Source organism: Saccopteryx leptura, chromosome 1, assembly GCF_036850995.1.
Source record: "Saccopteryx leptura isolate mSacLep1 chromosome 1, mSacLep1_pri_phased_curated, whole genome shotgun sequence".
In the NCBI taxonomy this organism is placed as follows: domain Eukaryota; kingdom Metazoa; phylum Chordata; class Mammalia; order Chiroptera; family Emballonuridae; genus Saccopteryx; species Saccopteryx leptura.
In genome coordinates, this window is record NC_089503.1 from 250,978,736 (window position 1) to 251,002,254 (window position 23,519).

Here is a 23,519-nt window from a genome sequence, read left to right on the forward strand (position 1 = left end):
TCGTCTTGAGGATTTTTTCAGTCTTATTTAGCTGGTGAAAACCCTAGCTTGTTCTTGATACACAAACCTATTCTTGTGGTTTTTAAGTCCTCCCGATCTCCCCGCTCCCCTCCAGCAGGGCAGGCCCCCCAGCGGGTCCCTCCCTCTCCCTCTGTTTCTTGGGGCTTTCTCCCCTTTGCCCTCCTTGCACGCGGGGACACGTGTGCACACGTGGGCAGCGTGCCAGGGGCATCTGTGAGCAATAAGGGCTGGGTTTGTCCCTCACCCTGGGGGGCTGGGTTCTGGAGAGGGTACTTCCCCACCCCCCACCCCCACTAAGGCCTAGGCCTCTGCTACCCCAAGACTGGGAAGGCACTTCTTTTTCTAAAACACAGAACTCAGTCCAGCCAGCCACACCTCCCACTAGGAGGCCAGCCCAGGGGAGGGGACCTGGGTCTTCCATGTCCCTGGGGGGTAGGGCCCATGGGGAGGGGGATCAGCCCCTCAAAGCCCTCCCTTCATCTTGATATTTATTTGGAAGGTTTCACATCATGACAGAGTCCATATGTTGATGATAAAGAACTGCAAAAAAAAAAAAAAAAGTAAAAGACAAAAAAAACCCAACAAGAACACTTTGTGTTGCGTTTAGACTATTTATTACCAGATTATAGGCCTGGCCGCAGTAACAGACTTTTACATGGAATTGTTTAATTATTTGTACTTTTCATGCCAGAAAATAAAAGTTCAGAATCTTATGGCCTTGGTTGGGTGTCTGTGCACCAGTGGGTGGGGAGCACTGGAGTGTGTTGTTGGTTCCATCTGTGTGGCCTTGCTCAAATGCTGTCCCTCTCTGGGCCTGAGTCTCATTTCAAGCTCGTTGGCCTACCCACAACAGAGATGAGACTCAGAGTGGGTGAGACCAGCTCAGGGGGAAATCCAGATGGACATAGCTCATGGGCTGTCTGTCCCTTGGTGTCCAACTTTGCTGTCTGTGCACATTTCAGGTTTTAATCATCTCACACGTGACTCAGTCTCTGATGAAGCCTCATCTGTGGAGCCAGCCTGCTGACAGAGAAGGCCAGCCCAGGCCCTTCAGACAACTGCTGCCCCTGCAGTCTGCCCTAGGCCCACCCCTGGCCCAAGCAAAGCAAGACAGACACAGATGGGCTGGGGATATCATTTATTGTTTCAAGATCACAGTCAATTCACTGTCCCCACCAGCAGGGAGGCAGATGCCCTGAGCAGGGGGCAGGGTGGTATAGGGTAGGGTGGGCAGGGAGCCACCAGGCTGGGGACCTGGGGAGGGTGTACTCCTTTAGTCCATATTTGGGGGCCACTGAGGGCTAAGAAAATGACTCTGGACCGCCTGGTCCCCAAGAACAGGGGAGGAGGCCCCTCAATGGTTCCTGCCTATAGGGAGGGCTAGGAAACCTAGAGAGGCAGGCCTTTGTCCACAGACAGGTAGGCGGCACCACTGGAGGTGCCATGTCTTGAGGTTCTGGAGCCAGAGAAAGACCCAACAAGAAAGAGACAAAGGGACACAAGTGATGAGCGAGGTGGTGCCAACCTACATGTTTTCCCTAGACACTACTGCACCCCAAGTCCAGGCGGGCAGATACCCCTTTCCCTGACTACCTTTGCTAGGCAGGGCTAGAGCTCATCATGGTCACTGTCTGTAGGTGGCTCAGGGGGTGGCTCTGGGCAGGCAGCAGGTGTCATCAACTCCATGAAGTACTCACAGCGACTAGGCTCTGTGGTGCTGGTCACCACCGTCTCCTTCCCACACAGCAGGCGCACCTGGGGAGGGTGCATGGACAGGTGGGGGCTCAGGTGGGCTCAGCCAGGCCTAGATTCCCCCCACACCACCTCCTACCCCGTTTCCCACTCACAGTGGTGGAGCGGTTGGGGCCCTGCCAGCAGCCAGTGCCCTGTTCGTACTTCATGGTGCTGAACTTGTCATGTTCAGGGCCCGCCCATGAGCCCCAGGTGCTGCAGGAGAGTGGAGTGCTGCAGGTGAGCAGGTGAGCTGCCTGGAGGCTTGGGGGTGCCAAGGGGAAGGGGGCTCAGCCTATGCCGACTCACCCGAGACTGGTGGCAGAGCCGCCGAGCTTGGGTTTCTGTGAGACAAGCTTGAAGGGACAGAGCCGATAGATGTACCTGTCATAGGACGGGGCTGGTGGGTGGGGAAGACACAGGACCCCAGCTTCCCTGACACGGAGGGGTGGTACGCACCAGGCCCTCAAAACTCCACTGAGCACTCCTAAGGCTGCCCCCTTCACTCCCGTCACCCTGCTCAGGCTCAGATCCTCCAAGTTCACCCGTGTGCCTGCCCACTCACCCACCCGCCTGCCCGCCCTCAGGGTGGTGGGAAGGGTGGGAAGGGAGGGAACGCACTCGTTGGTGGTGAGCTCGTAGCACTGGCTGTACAGGTAGGCAAACTCCCCGTTGGGGCCAAAATCAAAGGAAATCTCCTGCTCTAGGTTCCTGTAAGGGAAGGCCAAGTGGTGAAGGGCAGCTGGGGTGCCACAGATTGACTCAGGCCAACGCTGGAAGTCCTCGTGATTAATGCAGGACTACTTGGGGGCTGGGCTCCAGCTCCCTACCGCCTGGGGACCCTCCTCTCAAGAGTCACTGCCAGCCTTGAGCCTTAGGAGCAGCAGTTGCCTCAGCAACTCCCTATTACTACCACCTCTGGGGAGCCCAGCTGTGGAGCGGGTGGAAGCTCCACTCTGCTCTGGCCATACCCGTTCTCCCATACCTGATGGACTCTTCCATGTCTTTCAAGGACCGTTCAGCCTCCTCAAACTTGTTGCGGGCCTCCTGGGCGGCTGGTGGGGGACAGAGCGGGGGACAAGGTTATAGGTACCTCTACCCAAATCCGGGAAGAGGGGAAAGGATTACCCAGACAGACCTACTTCCCCGCCCCCAGGTCTGCTCTGGGTAGGACTATACCCAGGAAGGCCCTGTGGGTCTCATCAACCACAGGCCCACCCCACTGCCCAGGCTCCCAAGGGATCAGGGACACTGGCTTCCTGCCCATAAGGGTGACATAAACAAGCAGCAGCCAGTGAGGAGGCAGAAAGGTGCCTGGGGCTGGCAGGGGCTGTACTGGCCTCCCTAGGCCCCAGATACCCGGGAGCAGGCAGGACCTGATTCTTGGGTGCCTACAAGTACAGCAATGGGGGGGGGGGTGGCATGAGCAGGGTCTCCTCTCTCCCAGCCCCAGTGAGCATTCACCGTCAATGAAGGTCTGTGTCTGCTCATCATAGGGTGGCATTTTGTCCTCCTTGGTGGGGTAGGCTGGCTGGGGGGGCGTGAGTGGTGGCGGGGTCTCCTGGAGAAGGGGCAAAATCAGCAAGTGGCCCTGCCCCTAGTCCACACATCCCTTTCTCCCCCATGCACACACCTTGGGCTGCTCCCCCAGCACCTGGAAATCTTCTTCCTCCTCTTCCTCTTCCTCCTCTGTCTCCCCTTCTTCCTCCTCCTCCTCCTCCTCCTCCACGGGCTGTGAGGGCACCGGAGGCTGCTCCTCCTTGGGCTCCGTCAGGTCAGGTACAGATGCTGGAGGGGTGGGCAACACCTGGCAGGTGTACAAGGTGCTCAGTGCTATGGACTTGGGTCATGCTCTCCACTGCCATGGGGCTGGGTCCATGCTCACATCATCACCTCAGGGGTGGCCTCAGTGCCTCCACCCCTTCCAAGGGGCGGTGGGGGAGGAGGTCTGGAGTGGCTCTGTTGGCCAAGGTGGCCTGGTATCAGAATGGGAGGAAGTTCCTTTGGGAGGCATCAGGGGACCAGGGGCAGAAAGGGTGGGGGCAGGGGGCAGGACCACATCCTATCCCCTCCCCCACTGACCTCAGACCGGTACTTGTCCTTGATGGCAGTCCAGACACGATCATGGAAGGAGGTAGGGTCCACCTGCGTGTCTTCCCCAAGCAGAGTCTGTGTGCGTGTGTCAGAGTAGTATCAGGATGGGGACCTTCAGGTGCCCCTCCTGTGCCCCAGCCACTTGTAAACGGAGCCTCAGGCTGCAGTGCCAGGTGCAGGCTAGCTGGCTGGCAAAGCCACGCAGGCCAGGATGAACGAGGTGCAGCAGCCAGAAGGGGGCAGCACAGGCCAGTGGGAAGAGAAATGCCTCAGCAAGGGGATGGGGAGTGTCTCCTGGAGAGACGAGAGAGTGAGGAGAGGGAAAGAGCCAGAGCACCAGCACCAGAGATCACCAGGCCCTCAGAAGGACAGGAGGGGACCAATCAGGGGATAGCAATGGACAGAGGGACGGAGGAGCAGAGTCCAGGCTGCAAAGAGAGCCCAAGCACGAATGTTAAGGACTACAAATTGGGTTCACACATTCGTCGGGCCAGTGGGGGCATGTGAGTGGAAACCCTGGCTCTGTCCTGACCAGACGCTCTGTGGTACCCATGTGACCCCACCAGGTTCCAAAGGGCAAGGAGAAGTGACGCTGGGTGGCAGCCTCCTGGTTCACTCAGGTGAAGCCAAGTGCCCCAGTAGCCCTGGACTGGGGCCAGGGGGGAGCTTCCATGAGAGCAGTCCACAGCCAGCCTGTCCCCTACTCCTTGGCTGAAGTCACCTGGGGCAATCCCCTCTAGAAGTCCCAGGCCAAGGGGCAGGGTTGGGTACCTGGGCTTCCCCTTCTGACAGCACCCCGTCCCCATCTGCGTCCAGCTCCAGGTGAGTCTGCAGCTCAGCCACCGAGACCCTGCAGAGGTACAGGCAGAAACAGATGGGATGAGCAGCAGGGAGTTGGGAGGTGAGCTCTAGGGCTGGGACCCCCCTCCAGCCCCTACCCCTGGGAAGAATAGGTCCCAGCCACCCAGTCCCTTGCTGCCTATCCCTTTCTTAAGCCCCTACAACACCACCTTCCTATTCCAAACCCATTTTACACAAGTAAAGGTTCATTCAGAGAGGGCTAGGGACTAGCTCAGGCCCCATGGCAAGGAGGTAGGGGCTGGCAGGCTTCTAAAGGCAGGTGGGAGGAGCCCTGGCTCAGGGCAGGGTGGGCAGCACAGGCACACTCACACCCCGTCCATGTTGTCATCCAGCTCCTGGAAGGCACTGGCCGCCAGCTCCTGCTCCCGTTCAGCCTTGGAGGCGGCCTGCTGCTCTGTGGAGGGGCCACCTCTGTCACCCTCCACTCTCCCCGCTGACTCCCTCCACCCTGAAATCTGCCCTCCCCAACACCCCACACAGCCTACTGTGTGCCTGGCCGTATGCTGGGCACTGGGGCCCTGAGTCAGGTCACTTAGGGGCAGTGGAGGATAGCCCCTGGGATTCTGATCTGAATAAGTGGGGGCTGAAAAAGACCATGTGAGGGGTTTGTAGGGGGACCATGCCTTAGGTTTGCCATGTCTGGGAGGCCCCCACAAGAAGAAACCCAAGAACCCCACCAGCCTCACTCTTCAACAAGAAGGTCGGAGAATAGAGACTAGGCCAAGCAAGCAGGTGACTTGGTGAGTCTGGAATCCCTGTTGGACACCTAGGGGCAGTTACATTCAGGTACGGCTGGATCTGTGAGTAGGGAACCAGAGAAGCAGCCAGAGATCAGGGTCTCAGCCCAGAAGAGGCACCAGGGTCTTGGGCCCACTGAGCAGGAGGAGATGATTGTGGGCTGCCAAGAAAAAAAATCTGCCTGACCAGGCGATGGCACAATGGATAGAGCGCCGGACTGGGATTTGGAGGACCCGGGTTTGAAACCCTGAGGTCACAGGCTTGAGCACGGGCTCACCAGTTTGAGTGTGGGGTTGCTGGCTTGAGTGTGGGATCATAGACATGACCCCATGGTCACTGGCTTGAGTCCCAAGGTCGCTGGCTTGAGCAAGGGGTCACTGGCTCAGCTGTAACCCCCCAGTCAAGGCACATATGAGAAAGCAATCAATGAACAACTAAGGTGTCACAACAAAGAACTGATGCTTCTCATCTCTCTCCCTTCCTGTCTGTCCCTATCTGTCTCTCCTATCCCTCTTTGTTGGTCATAAAACAACAAAAAAATACAATCCATTGTTGTGAAGCAGTGGTTTCCATGAAGGAAGCAGAGAAAAAGTTCACAGACTTAAGGACAGAAAATCCAGGCCTCAAAAACCAGACAAAGAGTAAAGGACACCAAGTTCAATCAGGACGGAGAGAAAGAGGCTATCTGGCTTCACAGCTTTGGAGGGCAAAGCCATGTTTGGGAACAGCTGTTTGGGCAGCAGAATTTAGAGTGTATTTCTAAGTAGAAGGAAGGTGTCAGCCAAGAAAGACCACCCAGGAAAGAGAGGAGATAACTGAAAGCCAAGGATCTCCAAGGAGCAGAACACAGAAAGCCAGAGCATGACGGTGCAAATGACCCCCACTGGGAGAAGGGAGGGGGTCTCTGCAGGTGCTTCCACTCGAGGAGTGGCTGGGATTCTGGACACGAAGACTCTTTAGTCAGCTCTTTCCTGGCTTTCTGGCTCCTGTTCCTCCTCTGCTCAGAAACCTCTATGGCTCCCACCTCACTTGGGATAAAAGCCTAAGTCCTCCCTAGGGCCCCTAAAGCCTTGTACAGTGTGCCCATCAGTCCTTACTCTTGTCTCTCCCCAACTCTACTCCCTCCTGTCACAGGGCTCCCTTGCTGCTTCTCTTTTTTTTTTTTTAAAGTGACAGGAAGGGAGATAGTGAGACAGACTCCCACATACACCCCAACCAGGATCTACCCAGCAACCCCTATCTGGGCTGATGTTCAAATCATCCGAGCTCCTTTCAGCACCTGAGGCTGACCTGCTCAGAACAACCTAGCTATCCTCAGTGTCCAGAGCCAATGCTCAAACCAACTGAACCACTGGATGTGAGAGAAGAGGGAGAGAAGGGGGAGGGGGAGAGTAGCAGATGGTCATTTCTCTTGTGTGCCTTGACCAGGAACTGAACCTGTGACGTCCATATGCCAAGCCAACGCTCTATCCACTGATCCAGCTGGCCGGGGCCTGCCTTGTTGCTCCTAAAGACTAGAAATGCTTGTGAATCAGGGCCTTTGCACCTACTCCCTCTGTAGGCAGGGGCTTTCTCCATCTTGCTCAATGCTGTACTGCTGGCCTATGGCTGTGCCTGGCACATAGCAGGCACTCAGCAAATATTTGTTGAATAAACTACTGAATTATTGATTATGAGAAATCAGGGCAGAGAATGAGGGAAGGAGGGATGCAGCAGATGCCCAGAGAGATGAGGACAACAGCAGTGTGGCCTCAGAGGAGCCTGCCTAGTTCCTGGTTACCAGTCATATGAATAGCTAGAATCACACATCCAAATCCTTCCAGAAATGTTTTGTCCTTCAACTAGTCTGAAGTGTTTCTGTCCCACTTCCCCCTTCTATTCTGCTTCCATGGTGTGTCCCCATGGAGCAGACTGAGAACAAATGCCAATTTCCCATAATGGTAGTATGACCTGCCAACGGCAAGAAAATGCTGAACACGTCATTAAAAATCATCTTTTTTTTTTTTTTTTTTTGTATTTTTCTGAAGCTGGAAACGGGGAGAAACAGTCAGACAGACACCCGCATGCACTCAAAGGGGATCCACCCGGCACGCCCACCATGGGGCGATGCTCTGCCCACCAGGGGGGATGCTCTGCCCCTCCAGGGCGTCACTCTGTTGCGACCAGAGCCACTCTAGCACCTGGGGCAGAGGCCAAGGAGCCATCCCCAGTGCCCAGGCCATCTTTGCTCCAATGGAGCCTCGCTGCGGGAGGGGAAGAGAGAGACAGAGAGGAAGGAGGGGGGGAGGGGGGGAGAAGCAGATGGGCGCTTCTCCTGGCCGGGAATCGAACCTGGGACTTCTGCACGCCAGGCCGACGCTCTACCACTGAGCCAACCAAGCAACCAAGGCAGTAGAAATTGCCAGAGCAAAGACACACATGGGAAAGTAAGCAATGCAGAGGTTGATTTTGCCCTAAAGAACTGGCAAATCTGGATGTTTGTTTTGATAAGAACTTGTGGGGCAAAAGAGATGGAAATCAAAGTCCAAGGTGGGACCCTAGCCAGGTAGCTCAGTTGGTTAGAGAATCTTCCCAATGCACCAAGGCTGCGGTTCAATCCCCAGTCAGGGCACATATAATCAATTAATGAATACGTAAATGCATGAATGGGTGGAACAACAAGCTGATGTCTCTCTCACTCTCTACACTCTCTAGCTCCCCTTCCCCCCCTCCTAAAATCAATAAAAGAGAAAAATTTAAAAACAAAATCCAAGGTACAGAGCATAATACCAGACACCCCCCACTCCCCAAGTAAATACACAATGACCCAGAGAGCCTATCTTCTCAGGAGACAAGAGGCTGGACTAAAAATCACCCAGCCTGCACTGATCTCAGATCCAGCCTGGACCTGGGTTTGGGGACCCCAAAATGGTAATGTTCTCACACAACTAGCAAAAAGAAAAGTCCCTCCTATCTAGAAAAGCACCTCTCATCCAAGGCTGCAAATTATTCCCATAAATGACTATAAAATACAATGACCAACACACAGTTGAAAATAACTAGTTACATTGGGAACTGAGGCACCATGATCACAAAAGCAAAAAAAAACAAACTAATAGATGAGCAAGTGTTCTAAGCCCAGGATCACCCTGTGACATACCTTCCCATAGCTTCTGGTGCCGGTCTTTGGCCTCCTTCTCTGGCTTCTCGGCCTCCTCTTTCACCATCCGCAGCATCTCTACCTGGTCCTCCAGGGACTTCTTTCCAGCCTGTAGCTCAGTGAGCTTTTGCTGGATGGGCAGAAGGCAAGGGGCCAGCTCTCCTTCTGTGCTACCTTCTCCCTCATGGCCTGCCACCTCCCGGCCTCTACTACACAGGGCAATTGCAGGATCTTTCCAAAATTCACACCTCCCTGGGTCCCCCCTGCAGCCCACTGAAGAGAAACCCTAACACCATAATGTAGGCCCGAGGCTCCGTGTGACCAGGCCCCTGCTGCCTCTCCAGATCCATTTGCCCCACTGCTATCTTAAACTCTGGGATCCAACTGCCCTAACAACATTCAGACCCCCAAATGCTCTCTGCCTCCAGTTCTTCACACATGCTTTCCTTTTGTCTGGAATATTCTGCCTGGCTACCTCTGAACTACCCTACAGATTTCAGCTTAGAGGCCTCATCCTCCATGAAGCCTTCCCTGCTTCCTACCCCCAAGACTGGTGGGGCAAGAGTCTATACCCAGCAACCCTGGGCTTCATTTTGTCTCTCTGTCCCTCCCACCAGGCAATGCACCCTTGAGGCATTCCTGGTGTGCTTCCAGCGTTATACCCAGTGCACAGCATAACCTGAGCTCCTGTGGATATTTCAAGAAGAAATGAGTGTGCTGGGAGGGCTCCAGCCTAGGAATGGGATCCCAAGCTGTAGGGTCTTAGCCTGAAGCACCCACAGGATCACTTTCCTCCCCAAACCTTGGCTGACACCTCAGCCCAGCCTGTGATAGGATCCTCCCTACTCCCCAGGAGGGCAAGGGTCAGTTGGAGACACCCTTACCAAATGGCTCCCCTCTATCCCCTGAACTCAGGAATGAGCTCATTGCCTCCAAACTCGGGAGGGGCCTCAGTGCCCCATGAATTTGAGAGGGACCTCACTAGCCAGGCCATGGGGATGGGAGAGAAAGACCTGGAACTATCCCTGAGCAGAGCTGGAATCCTTGCTCAGTGGGTTGAACAGGAGCTGAGGAGCAGCCCTGAGGACACTGACCCGCAAATAGCCAAGACAGTGGCAGAGAGGAGAGGAAGACACAGCTGGAGGTATATCCTCTTCCAGCCCCCAATGCACCCAACCTATTAAATTAACCCAGCTGCTGCTGACTGACATGGTTTTGAGTCCTCCCCAATCACAGAATCATCAGCCCCATCTTATAGATGACAGCAGCAGACCACGATGCAGAGAAGCGTCCCTCCTGTTCTAGGAGGCAGCAGAGCTCCCCTCAGCCCACTTCAGCATGCCACCTAAAGCTCCAGTCCACAGCGGTGCTATCCGCTGTCCACCTGATAACAACTTAACCAACACCTACATAAATACCAAATGGACAAATGAGTAAACCAAGTTGCAGACCTAGGACACCACTCATAGGGAGATGTCAACCTGGCCTTGCCAGCCCATGTCTCCAGCCCACGCAGCCCAGATTGTCCTGGGTCAGCCTCATGGCCCTCACCTGCTTCTCCTCCCGGGCCTTCTTCCAGTCCTCAATAAGGATCTTCTTTAGGCGGAACCCCTCGCGTGTAACCTCTGCCATCTGCTGCAATGTCTCTCTCTCCTTGCGTCCCTTCTCTCTGGCATAAGGGGACACAGAGGCATCACCAGGAAGCACTTAGGACCCACTAGATCTGCCTCTTCCAAAAGTGCTCAAGCCCACCTGCCACCCCTACATTGAAAAAAATAAGAAGCAAACCCTCCTCCGCCACCTCCCCAGGCTCTCCTGGCCTCAGAGCCCTGCATTCCTGTCCTTTGGAGGAAAGACAGTGGGCAGACTTCAGCCACCCACGGGATCAGGAGGAGTTGGGGATGCTGGGATATCGGGCTGGAACTGGATCCCAAGAGAGAAAGAAGAAAAAAGCACAGAGCCATAGACACCTGGACAATCTGGCTGGTAAGAATGTTATGCGTGATCAACCTTCTACTTAACTAAAAGATCTTCAATCAGGAGCCTTTACTTAAATATCAGGACTTTCAGTTCAATAGAAAAACAAATCAGGCCCTGTCACCAACTGATGTAAGAGTCAAGGGCAGCTATCCCTTCAGATCAACCCTCACCACTCCCTAATACAGGGGTCTCAAACTCGCGGCCCGCCGAACAATTTTGTGTGGCTCGCAGACTAATCCACGAAGTTCAAAATATTTTGGATAAAATTAAGTAAGCTTAGGGACCTACTTGTATTTTTCATTTCTCTAGCATCCTAGCTAGATATTAGCTTAGTTAACAGCAGTTGTGATGCGAACTACAGTTTCTGGTCGTTTTGTGACACTGAGTAAACTGCATGTACGATTGTGCTTGTTGTACTGATTTTTTTTTGTTTTCAACTGCAGTGAGAAAAGTGTTGCGTAACAGTTGCCTTTTGTAGACCTAGTGCGGCCCGCCGAACGGCTGTGATCTTGCTCTGCGGCCCACATGCTGAGTTGAGTTTGAGACCCCTGCCCTAATACCTTACACTCAGCCTGCTTCTGCCCTTTAGATCACCTGCCCCTGGGCATTTCAGTTTTCAGGTCCCGCTCCACAGTGTAGTAATTAAAAGCATGGAGTCTCAATCAGACTGACCTGGGTTCAAGTCCCAGCTCTGCTATCTCCTACCTACATGACCCTGAGGAAATCATTCTCCTGTCTAAACTTAAGCTTCACCTGTCAAACAGACAAACGACTGCACGGTTTCCTGGCAAGACGGAAAACTGGTGAGGAAGCTTCACAGGCACTTGGCACATATATGAGTGCTCAATACTCAAAAACAGAAAAGGGGGGGACTGGATTCAACAGGCGCGACAAGGCAAGGAGGTCCTGCGGGGTGGGTAGCATCTACTTACTTGCAAGTGTTCTCACAGACGATCCCACTGTTGTATTCGTCCATTCCATCACAGCAGTCTGAAGGCAGAGGTGGGAGCACCATCAGACCCTGCAGTGTCTCCTCCCTTCTTCCACTACCTCTTTCCCCAACCCCAAGGGCTTCTCATTTACCACAAACTCCATCATTGACCCATCTAGAGGAGATATACAGGGGTTTGTAGCCAGTGTTGGTGCAGTGGAAGCTGCCGTTAGGACAGGCAGCCGTGCCTGTAAGGAAGAAGGAAGGGAGAGTTTTCAGAGTGTGCTCACGGACGTGGCCCATCACATCTACCCAGACAGAACCCCTGACACCCATGCACACAGAGAGCACCAGAAAAATAAAATAACCACTGCTGAAAAAGTGAAAAAGAGAAGGCTGCACACTCAGGGCCTGAAACAAAACTCTCCAATGCTCCCTCTTGAGTCTCCTCATCAAGGCACTCAGAACAGGACCAACAACTTCCTCCCTCTCCTTCACTTCTATCTCTATCTGCACTTAGGCCCCATCTTCTCACCCACCTCTGGGTGCTTGCACATGCTGGCCTCTCCATTTGCAGACATTTCAGGAGGCAGCTGAGATCTCACCTCCTGATCTCCGGGCTGGATGGGGGCTTCGCTGGACTCCCAATAGCACCTGTGGCTCTTCTTACCAAACCAAAGACCACTAGCTTCTGTGCCTGCTTCTCCCATTCAATCAACAGCAAACAGGACTGGGTCATAGTCACTAAACGGGACCTGGCATTCACTAGGTGCTCAGTGAATGTAGGATGAATGAATGAATGAATGAATGAATAGAAAAACTCACCTGGCTCATCCGAGCCATCCTTGCAGTCACAGTAGTCATCATTGACCTGATCAAAAGGGATGGTTGCCGAGCCATCCAGGCAAGTGAAAGGCTTGGACTCATCGTAGAAGTGATGGTCTGGGGAGATGGGCAAGAGACTCAGCCCAAGGCAGGAAGAGGCCCTCTCAACCTAATGGCACTTGTGCTTCCATCCACTGGCTGAGTACTGCCACATTCCCTACCCAAGAGGCGGTTAAACTGACGCCAAAGGCTGTAAATGCCTAGCCGAGGACCCAAAGTCCACCCCTTCCACACTCTACCACCCACGTCCAGAGACAGACTCACTGGTAAGGGGGACGCCCCGGGGCCGCTTGACCTCCACGGCCCAGCACATGGGGAGCAGCAGCAGAAACAGTAACATCTCGCCGGAAACTCGGAGGCCGGAAACCGGTTCTGTGGGAAGAAACAGACTGCGGGAAGATGCGTTGTGCTCCAACGCTGCAAGAAAGGGGCGGTTCGTGAATGGCAGAGAGCTACTTCCAGCCAAAGCAAAGCACCTCTTCCTCCAGCCAATTGGATTCCTCCATCGGTTTCAGGCAATGAGGGCTACGGGGGAAGATATCGGGAAGATATCTCTCCAAGCCTGCCCAGTGGAGGAGTGTCTCATTTTGCTCCTAATAATGGTGGAAACCTCAAACACCTCCGCTCCTTACGGCGGGGGCGGAGGGGGGGGGGGGGGCTGGCGGTGAGCTATCCAATTCCTGCCAATGGGCCGAAGGGGTTAGCAGCCTTCCCTCTCCCGACGCACACGCTCAGGCTACCCCAATAGGAAATTTGGGTGCCCTCCCACCCGCTAGTTCATCACCTACACGAGGCAGGGGCAAAGGTCAATATCCACCGCGCCCCCCTAGCCCAGCAGCCAACTGTTCTTCCGGCAGAAAAAAAAAAAAAAGGCGGAAGTGTGCGGCATGCGTCACTTTTGGCACTACGCTTTGCATTAGACTGGAGGCTCATGTACGCCATGTTAGGAGTGGCGAACGGAAGATGCCGGAACTTACACAGCCATCTTGGCTAGGACCGTGAAGACTTGTAGTTCTGAAGGTTCGCGGTTAATGGCGGCTCAGGGTGCCTCCATCTTGGGAGTGGCGGGTTCTCCATTCGCAAAAGAAAGTTCCTGAAAAACGCCCGCGAACTCTGGGTGGGTTTGGGGTGAGAGGAGGCGGAGAAATAAAACAAAATAAACACGTGACCCCAAACTACCCTCTCCGACAATCCGGCTGCGCGGCTATGCTCCGCCTCCTGTTGGGACCGCCCCTCTACCGCAGCATCAGCCTATGAGAGCAGTGGTGCAGAACGCGGGCGGTTTCCATGGGAGCGCAGAAAGGAGGAGGGGAAGAGGTTACCTAGCAATTGGGAGATGCTGCGAGGCCCTACGAAACGGTCGGAAAGTACGTTTCCAGAGCCAGGGGAACCCAAACTGACGGATCCCGGACAGCGGCGAGTTCTAGTCGCCCCTTTAACCCCCGAGGGCCTTGGGCCCCACCCAACCCAATCATGACGTCTCCCCTGTGCTGGGCGGCCTCCGCCAACGCCCTGCCTTCTCAGGACCAGCTTTCTACCTCTTCCAAGGCCAAAGGCAGTCAGGCTCAGGACAAACACCACCCCTCCAGAGGCAAAGCTGCGGCACAGGCCTGGCCCCTACTCCATTCCAAGAAGGGACCCATCTATGCCAGCGGAGGGAAGTCTGCTGTACAAACTCAGATTGCTGAGTTACAAAGGAAGATACAGCTATTAGGTAAGATGGCTCCAAAGGGCATAAAATGGTCAGGAGTCAACAGTACCCACCCAGCCCTCTGACAAGGCATGGTGTGACAAGGGTATTCATCTAACAGTCATTCAGGCGGTCAGTTCTGGAGGCAAAAACATATTTGTTCATGGTTTTTCTCATCTCATAAAACTTTTCTTGGACTCAGGGCCAACTGGACTGTATTTCATACATATATATTTTGTTGTTGTTGTTGTTTGTTTTTGTTTTTAGTGAGAGACAGAAAGAAACAGACAGAGGAAGGGAGAGAGATGAGAAGTATTAACTCATAGTTGTGGCACACTAGTTGTTCATTGATTGCTTCTCATACGTACCTTGATGATGGGGGGGCTTCAAGCCAGTGACTTTTGTGCTCAAGCCAGTGACCATGGGGTCACGTCTATGATCCCACACACAAGCTTCTGAGCCTGCACTCAAGCTGGTGACCTTTGGAGTTTTGAACCTGGGTCCTCAGCATCCCAGGTCGATGCTCTATCCACTGTGCCACCACCTACCTGGTCAGGCATGTATTTCATACTTTTTGTATAATTTCAACTCTTCTATCATACATGGTTTGGTGAAAAACAGGTCCTAGAGACAGATTTTCTGGGTTAAAATCCTGGCTCTGCATATACTAATGGTTTGACCTTGGGGGACTAAGAGTAACCCAATTGCTCTCAGTTTCTTCATCTGTAAAATGGGGATAACAGTACAACCCCATAGGTAGTTGAAATGTGTTAGATGCTTAGTGCAATGCCTGGCACATAGTAACACATTATAAATTGTAACCAGTGGTTCTCAATGGAAGAGGGCCATTCACTCTCCAGGGGACATTTGGCAAAGTCTGGAGACATTTTTGGTTGTCATGTCATTGGGGGGGAGCAGGGTGCTACTGGCATCTAATGTGTGGAGGCCAGGGATGCTGCTAAACATCCAACAATGCACAGAACAGCCCACCATAGTAAATAATTGTACATCCCAAGTGTCAATTATGCCAAGGTTGGAAAATCTTGGTGTAAACCATTATTGTTATTATTGTCTAACTATTGTTAGGGGATAATTATGCATAGTGGTTAAAGGTCAGGAGTCAGACTGATTGTGACCTTGAACAATCTAATAAGCCTGAGCCTCAGTCTTCTCATCTATAAGTGGGTATGATATGGATATGCACCTATTAGCATATGGTATTTTATACTTGGAATGTTTTTAGTCCAGCATCCAACATATAATAAATGCTCAAAGTGAAGTAATCATATAATATTAAATTGATGATTACAAAAAGATCATTATTCTAGGAAGTTCCTCTCCCCATGACACTCTGCTTGTCCCTACCCACATCACATAACCCCAGAGGGTGACCGGAAGGCCTTTTATGAGAGCACCCAGTGGAACATCAAGAAAAATCAAGAAGTCATCAACCAGCTACAGGAGGAGACCAGGGCGCTGCAACTACAGCTGACAGACCTGCTCCAGGTAAAAGTACGGAAGTGGATGAAGACAATCCAGGAGGCAGGGCCAGCATTCCCAGGGTAGGGCACTGCCTCAAGTAGAGGTGGCCTGAGTAAGTGGTGACTGGGCTTCTCTTCTTACAGGGAGATGAGAAAGTGGTCCAGGCAGTGATTCGAGAATGGAAGTCAGAGAAGCCATACCTGAAGAACAGGACAGGACAGGTTTGCCCCATCCCCACTCCACTGTCCATCTCCCTTTATTTCTAGTCTGGCTCTCCTCCCCACTGGATTCCCTACCTCTTTCCCCTTTCTCTCTCGTCTTTTCTCCATACCAGCCGCCACTCATTTATTAAGTCAATTTTTATCACACACTGACCCATGGTATTAGGTGTTGGTAATCACCTAATTGAAAAAAAAACAGACCAAGTCCCTACTGGGACAGGAGTATTGCACTTTAATTGGGGGGAGGGGTCAGCAAAGACCCCTTTCTTTAAGACCTGATATTTGAGCTGAGAATGAGCCAGGCAGGAAATGACCTGGGGAAAAACACTCCAGGCAGAGGGAACAGCAAATGCAAAGTCCTTGTGGTAGGAACAACTATAAAGTGTTAGAGACTATGGGGAGGCCAGTGTGGCTAGATGGAGTGAGTGAGGGGGGCTTGATAGGAGGTGAGGTCAGGGAAGTCACCAGAGGCCGAATCTCGCATCAGGCCTGGTGGCCATGATGAAGAGTGCAAATTGTATATACTGAGACTCAGGGAAGTAGAAAATGGACTGTGAGAAAGCAAGAGTGGAAGCCAGGAGGAGGTCATTTTGGTGAAAGATGGTGTTAGATACACGAGGATGAAAGCTGGAAATAGAGCTCTCTGAGAGAACCTTAGATATAGAATAGAGAATTGCTAACAAAATGAACATAAGTGGGAAAGAAAAAGAGGTGAGGGTGACACCAAGGTTTTGGACCTGAGCATTTGGAATGATAGAGCTGCCATAAGCTGAGAGGGGAAGATTTATTTTTTATTTTTGAGAGAGAAAGAGAAAGAAAGAGACAGAAAGGGAGAGAGATGAGAACCATTAACTTGTAGTGTGGAACTTCAGCTGTTTTTTTTTCTTTTTCTTTTCCAACTGAGAGGAGGGGAGATAGAGAAACAGACTCCTATATGCACCCCGACCAAGATCCACCTGGCAACTCCCCATCTGGGGCTAATACTCTGCCCATCTGGGCCCAATACTCTGCCCATCTGGGCCATGCTTGCAACCGAGCTTTATTTTAGCACCTGAGGCAGAGGCTTCATAGAGCCCCTCAGTGCCTGGGGCCAATGCACTCGAACCAATAGAGCCATGGCTGCTGGAGAAGAAGAGAGAGAGAGCAAGAAGGGGAACGGGAGGGTTGGAGAAGCAGATGGTCGCTTTTCCTTTGTGCCCTGACCAGGAATCAAACCTGGAACATCCACACACTGGGCTGATGCTCTACCACTGAGCCAACCACTCAGGACCACTGTAGTTGTTCATTGATTGCTTCTCATATGTGCCTTGACCGGGTGTTAAGCCAACCCAGTGACCCCTTGTTCAACCCAGTGATCTTGGGCTCAAGCCAGTGACCTTGGGTTCATGTCAATGATCCCACATTCAAGCTGGCAACCCATGCTCAAGCTGGTGAGTCTGCACTCAAGCCTGTGACCTCAGAGTTTCAAACCTGAGACCTCAGCATCCCAGGTTGAAGCTCTGTCCACTGCACCACCATGAGTCAGGTAGCTGAGATGGGGAAGATTTGAGAAGGGCAGGTTTGGGAAAAGATCAAGTGTGCCATTTGGCTGCAATGGGATTTGCAGTTTGAGGTGCCTGTGGACACATCCAGGAGGCAGTGTAGATATGGATAATGAGCATGTAGTTCAGGGGAGGGCTAAATTTCGGTGTCTTCAGTGTATAGGTGACCTTTAAAACCCTGGAACTGGCCTGACCAGGCAGTGGTGCAGTGGATAGAGCGCTGGACTGGGATGCGGAGGACCCAGGTTTGAGACCCCGAGGTCGCCGGCTTGAGCACGGGCTCATCTGGTTTGAGCAAAAAAAAAAAAAAAAAAAAGAGCTCACCAGCTTGAGCCCAGGGTTACTGGTTCAAGCAGGGGGTTACTCCGTCTGCTGAAGGCCCACGGTCAGGGCACATATGAGAGGGCAATCAATGAACAACTAAGGTGTTGCAACGCGCAACGAAAAAACTGATGACTGATGCTTCTCATCTTTCTCCATTCCTGTCTGTCTGTCCCTATCTATCCCTCTCTCTGACTCTCTTTCTGTCTTTGTAAAAAAAAAAACCAAAAAACAAAAAAAAACCTGGAACTGGATAGGAGAACATGATGGGATTGGATTGTAAACATAGGGTAGAAGTGTCTGGGGCTGTCTCTCTAAAGGAAAATGAAATGAAGGGGCAAACAGGGAGGTGGGTGGAAAAATAGGGGATGGGCTTTTGGAAGCCATCAAATTAAAAAATCTGTGGAAGGAGGGCAACAGGTTAGGTGCTGCTCATAGACAAGCGAGACGAGAACCAAAATATGGGCAAAGGAAGCTCCGAAGGGTTAGGGAGGTTCAGGCCCCTGCTTTCACTCCCTTCACTCCAGCAGGCCCTGGAGCACCTGGACCACCAGCTGAGTGAGAAGGTGAAGCAGCGAAATGCTCTGCTGCACCAGGCGAGGGTGCAGCAAAAGTGGCTGGAGGAGCTCCAGCTGCAGCACAGCCTGCGTGAGCTGGAGATAGCAGAGGCTCAAGATAGCAACACTGAGGTGGCTAAGGTGGGGCCAGTGTGATGTGGACGGGTTGGATGTGGGCAGGGGCAGGGGGGGCACTTGATCTTGGGGGAGGAGGAATTAATGGGGGTGAGGACTCAGCCCAGCCTTGCTTCCCTTTAGACCTTGCGGAACCTGGAGAACCGTCTGGAGAAGGCCCGGATGAAAACAGAGGAGGCAGAACACATCACCAATGTATACCTGCAGCTAAAGGCCTATCTACAGGTAGAGACCAGAACAGCTGGGGATGAGGAGGCAAGTGGGAGGGCCAGCCTGGGCAAGGGCAGTGGTCACAGGCTAGCCCTACTCCTCGTGTCCCAGGAAGAAAGTCTTCACTTGGAGAACCGTCTGGATTTCATGGAGGCTGAGGTGGTGAAGACAAAACACGAGCTGGAGGAACTGCATGTGGTGAACCAGGAGGCACTCAACGCCCGGGACATCGCCAAGGTGCCAACTCACATATCCCTGGGTGTCCTTTCCAGATTCCATGGTCTCCTGGCCCCAGAATATGAACCTCTGGCCCAGAGCACCTCCCATCAATGTCCCAGGACCCCTGTGGCCTGGCCCAGTTGGGCCCATGGCCCGACCCTGAGCCATGGTAGACGCAAGCCTGCCCTGCTGTTCTCTTACCCACCCTCCAGAATCAGTTGCAGTATCTGGAGGAGACCGTGTTCTGGGAGCGCAAGAAACGCGAGCACTACATAATTGAGTGCAAGAAACTTGCAGAGGAGAGGAAACTGCAGAATGAACGCATGGAACGCAAGGTGGGTGCACCCATGGGTTCCAGGACCAAGGTTCTGTCCTGCACTCCTGACCTCTGCTTGGTTGCCTTTACCTGGCCCAAGCCTTTGCCCTAACTCCCCAGACTGGGCACCACCCATTCCCTGACCCCTGTCCTGGCCTCTGTCCTAAGCCCTTGTCCGCAACCTGACCCTGGACCTGACCTCAACCTGGAGCAGACTCAGCGTGATCATGTGATGCTGCAGTCCGATGAAACCATCCAGGACAGCCAGCGGGCCAAGGAGCAGGAGCTGCAGCTGCACTGGAGCATGTACCAGATGGAGGTGCTCTTCGGCAAGGTCAAGGATGCCACTGGTGTGGCCGAAATGCATGTGAGTACTGCCCATAGCCCTCTGCACCCTAGATCAACTCCTCAGCACACAAACCTGCTCTCTTAAGAGACAGCCCTTCCACCTGACCAGGCGGTGGCGCAGTGGATAGAGCATCGGACTGGGATACGGAGCACCCAGGTTCGAGACCCTGAAGTTGCCAGCTTGAGCGTGGGCTCATCTGGTTTGAGCAAAGCTCACCAGCTTGGACCCAAGGTTGCTGGCTCAAGCAGGGGGTTACTCGATCTGCTGAAGGCCCGCGGTCAAGGCACATATGAGAAAGCAATCAATGAACAACTAAGGTTTCGCAACGAAAAACTGATGATTGATGCTTTTCATCTCTCTCCGTTCCTATCTGTCTGTCCCTATCTATCCCTCTCTCTGACTCACTCTCTGTCTCTGTAAAAAAAAAAAAAAAGACAGCCCTTCCTTCTCCAGCTACCATTTCTGGGGTACCATTTCTCAGTTGCCCCTTACAATAAAACCCATGCAAGCTGTCTATACTCACCACCATTCCCTCTCCACTGCTCGCTCTTGTAACACACCTGACCATAAGACGCGCCTAGGGTTTTAAGGAGGAAAATAAGAAAAATAATATTCTGAACCAAATGGTGTGTTAAAATATTTAATAAAATATAACACAATAATATTTCAACAGTGTAAACTCTACAGCAGTATTAACAACCATTAGCACTGTTATTAACAAATGAGAAGAGACTTTAGTGTTCAAATACTCTTCTAGTTGTCCGGGAACCCCAGGAACTCATCATCGCTAGTGTCAGAATTTAAGAAGCTCAGTTGCTCACAATCACTGGTATCGCTTACTTTGCAATTTTCATATATGATACCATCTTCAGTGCCATCTAAGGCATTGCTAATGCCACATTTTTTGAATGACCATACCACATTTTTTGAATGACCATTCTTCACTGACTGCCATGATGTTTTCACCCATTCACAAACTTGAGTGATAGCGGGTGTCTTCATTCGTCCAGTTGGTGCACCAGTGACACTGACTTCTTTGGCATGTAGGCTCTGTGAGAACTGGTTTTGTCTCTCCTCTCCTGTGTCCACATCACCTATAACATGGTCTAGGGCCAGCAAACTGCCTGGTGCCACTCTAGGCCCCAGGCAAGCCAAATCCCTGCCCTGGGGCCCTTTCTTTTCCATTTATTTTTTGAAATGTTCTGAGATCCTATGATTCCTGCTGGCAAACACTAACCCCAGTCTGGTTTCTCTCCTTGGGGTATTCTCCAACCACTCTTCATCCCCCAGGGGTTGACGGCTGAGGAATTCCAGGACTTGGACCTGGGGCCTCACCTGAGGCATGGTGGCCAGTTGCCTTTTCAGAAATTAGCCTGGTGGGTGGATTGCTCCCACTGTTAACCAGTATTTTCTCACAGCATTGGGCAAGGTTTGCCCCCAGAATGTTGCTGGCACCTTGACTATGGAAAGTGGCTACGGTCACTGCTACCCTGCCCTGTACTCTTTGGGGCTGGTTCAAATTCCTGATATAGAAAGGGAAGGACCCAGCAAAAATTATTAGTCTGAGGCTGCCCACCCCTAATGCCCTGATCCTACATCACTGTATCTGTGCTTCATTCCGGGGGTTAAGTAGGAGGGTGATACCCAGGCCTGCCCAGACCCCGGTTCTAACTGGGGTTGGGCGGGCCCCAGGCGGTGGTACGGCGGTTCCTGGCACAGGGAGACACCTTCACACAGTTAGAGGTGCTCAAGAACAAGAATGAGCAGATGCTGCTGAGGCTGAAGCAAGAGAAGCAGCAGCTGCAGCAGGAGCTGGAAGAACTCAAGTATTCCGGGGAGGCCATGCTGGTGAGGTAAGGCCAGAGGCGGACTTAAAGGCGGACACACCGGGCGTGCACCCTGGGCCCCGACTTCTGAAAGGCCTTGCAAAACCCCAACTTCACATTTTTTTCTAATGTAAGGGGCCCAATATTTTCTTCTGCGCCCGGGGCCTCAACCGACCTTAATCTGCCTCTGGGCGAGGCCTGCAGGGGGGGGGGTGCACTCCCACAGCTGCCTCCCTGCTCCCTGCAGGGAACAGAAGCTCCAGGCACAGTTGGAGGGCAGCCTCAAGACGGAGGAACAGCGGAAGGCTGAGGCCCAGACCCAGCTGGAGCAGGCTGCACTGGCAATGCAAATGGTGAAGGAGGGCCTGGAGCACCTGGCCGGCAAACTGAACCACGTCGCAGTGGGCAGCCAGGTCCGTGAGGAAGCCCCACTCAGAAACTCCCAGGACTTAAGAGGCAGTGTAGCCCTTCAGGTGGGGTTTCTGCCCATAGTCCACCTGACGGAATCCACCCCATGCCCTGCCTGTCCAGTACATCAGAGACCTGCCTACAGGGGAGTCCCTGCCCCATGTTCCTGGGGGTACCCACTTATTCATTAAGTGGCCCAGGACTTCAGAGACTGTGCTGCCCCAAGTCCTGCCCCCAGAGGAAAGTCCCAACCTGCCCCCCAGCCCAAAACCTCAGAGACCCCTCTCCAATCCCGGAGCAGCCTGAGACAGGAAAAGCCCTGGTCTGCCCACAGCAAAGTACCATTTTCTTCAAGTCTTCCCCACAGTGGCTTCTCTCATATTGTTATCCTCTCCTTCCCAAAAAAGACATCTATCTATCTCCCTAGGAAGCTCTGTCCTCACAGTCATGGCCCTAGACTGCGGAGGCCCCACCCCACAGAGAATAGCACCACCCCTGTGGGTAGCCCCTCACCTTCAAAGCCCTAAGAGTAAAAGCCACACCCTTGGGTGGGGCCTGCCGGAGGCCCCACCCCCCACTGCTGACCCGGTTCCTACTCCAGCCGCAGGAGGCCGGTCTCTCCGCTGGGAAAGAGTTGGATCCCAAGGCAGGTGACTATCTGCCAAACCTGCTGGGCATTGTGGAGGGAAAGCTGCTGAAGCTGCAGGCGCAACTCCAGAGCCACAACGTGCCGGACATGCTCCGCCACATCGCGGATCGTGAGGTACCCACTCAGGAAGGGGGCTGGGGGAGGGGGAGGGGGAGGGGGCGAAAATCGTGATCTTCCAGAATCCAGACCATCTTCTGAGGCCTGAGGGCAGGGTTGGAAAGGTCAGGGGTGGGGCCTCAAGACACCAAGGGGCAGGGACCCAGAGACCTGGGGTGGGCCTGGGAGAAACGAGGTGGGACTGAGCATCAGGATGCAAACTAATAACAAATGACGAGGCTGGGCCCGAGAAAACGTAAACTGGAGGAGTGGGTAGAGGACCTGTATGAAATCAGGGTGAATCTCGGATCGGGTGGAAAGGACTTCCCTGAAGCCCCTGCCGCGCCCACAGTTTTCTCTCGCGCTTCCCTCCTTCCCAGTTCTACTCCAGCCTAGAGGGAAAGCTGCCCAGGTACAACACCCGCATCACCCTGCCCCTTGCGGGTCCCAAGGACAAGTTCTTCGGTTAGTACCGGCAGGAAAAAAGGGCGGGCGTAGGCCTGGGCCCCTGCAGAGCAAAGGGAGCTGGTGGGAGGTGGTCTGAGGCAGGACTAAGGGCCAAGGTGGAGTGGGGTGTAAAAGGTTGGGCAGGGAAATCTGAGGCAGGCGTGGGAACCTGGATCCCTTTATCTTCCCCCCCACACACATCCACATACCATCCTGCAGACGAAGAGGAGACCGAGGACGAAGACAACGACGTGGTGACACGCGCAGAGCTCAAGATCCGTTCCCAGAAGTTAATCGAATCTCACAGCAAGAGGCGAAGTCGCTTTCGAAGGTCCTAGATTCACCCTCATGCCCACCTGGCACCTCCGGACCCCTGCGGAGCTCCCACCCCTCTGGGTCCAGCCAGTGGCTGTTGGGGCCCCTTCAAGGCTTGAGCGTGGCCCGGACAAGGGAGCGGAGCTGGCCATTGGCACCCAGAGTAAATATCCCCAGGCGGCTGCGCCGGCCTCAGAATCACGAAATAAAGGTTACTGACCAGCCTCCTGGGTATTTGCCTCTTCTTGACCCTGCACATACCCAAAGACAGCTGCTCCTCAAACCCAGGGTCACAGGCCATGTCCCTTTCCACTTGGGGATTGATAACTTCCATCAACTGGGAACAGAGATTGTGTT

At 53.3% G+C, this 23,519-nt stretch overlaps 2 protein-coding genes across 13 annotated transcripts; one reads left to right on the plus strand and one right to left on the minus strand.

Annotated features, from left to right (window-relative positions):
* Positions 1 to 1,141: 1,141 nt before the first annotated feature.
* Positions 1,142 to 13,558, minus strand: PRKCSH (PRKCSH beta subunit of glucosidase II). Of its 8 annotated transcripts, none has more exons than XM_066345797.1 (18): positions 13,358 to 13,558; positions 12,645 to 12,752; positions 12,321 to 12,437; positions 11,648 to 11,743; positions 11,497 to 11,554; positions 10,136 to 10,253; positions 8,585 to 8,714; positions 5,017 to 5,101; positions 4,618 to 4,696; positions 3,835 to 3,921; positions 3,386 to 3,559; positions 3,217 to 3,313; positions 2,738 to 2,807; positions 2,374 to 2,463; positions 2,062 to 2,136; positions 1,869 to 1,968; positions 1,615 to 1,776; positions 1,142 to 1,477 (listed from the first exon to the last, which is right to left on the minus strand). In XM_066345797.1, exons 2-17 carry the CDS (start codon positions 12,718 to 12,720, stop codon positions 1,630 to 1,632), a joined length of 1,599 nt encoding a protein of 532 aa, XP_066201894.1. In that variant the 5' UTR covers positions 12,721 to 12,752; positions 13,358 to 13,558; the 3' UTR covers positions 1,142 to 1,477; positions 1,615 to 1,629. The 8 variants fall into 8 exon arrangements, with proteins under 8 accessions (XP_066201894.1, XP_066201844.1, XP_066201837.1 ...); XM_066345747.1 differs by having other exon boundaries at positions 3,407 to 3,559; positions 12,645 to 12,769; XM_066345740.1 differs by having other exon boundaries at positions 12,645 to 12,769.
* A 50-nt stretch (positions 13,559 to 13,608) lies between these two features.
* On the plus strand, positions 13,609 to 23,401 carry ODAD3 (outer dynein arm docking complex subunit 3). Of its 5 annotated transcripts, none has more exons than XM_066345726.1 (13): positions 13,609 to 14,094; positions 15,455 to 15,576; positions 15,696 to 15,773; positions 18,166 to 18,231; positions 18,451 to 18,552; positions 18,649 to 18,774; positions 18,969 to 19,091; positions 19,287 to 19,439; positions 21,114 to 21,274; positions 21,495 to 21,660; positions 22,257 to 22,418; positions 22,781 to 22,865; positions 23,067 to 23,401. In XM_066345726.1, the coding sequence occupies exons 1-13, from the start codon at positions 13,854 to 13,856 to the stop codon at positions 23,183 to 23,185; spliced, it is 1,704 nt and encodes a 567-aa protein (XP_066201823.1). In that variant the 5' UTR covers positions 13,609 to 13,853; the 3' UTR covers positions 23,186 to 23,401. The 5 variants fall into 5 exon arrangements, with proteins under 5 accessions (XP_066201823.1, XP_066201804.1, XP_066201812.1 ...); XM_066345715.1 differs by having other exon boundaries at positions 13,611 to 14,094; positions 18,163 to 18,231; XM_066345697.1 differs by having other exon boundaries at positions 13,611 to 14,094; positions 18,166 to 18,333.
* The last annotated feature ends 118 nt before the right edge of the window (positions 23,402 to 23,519 follow it).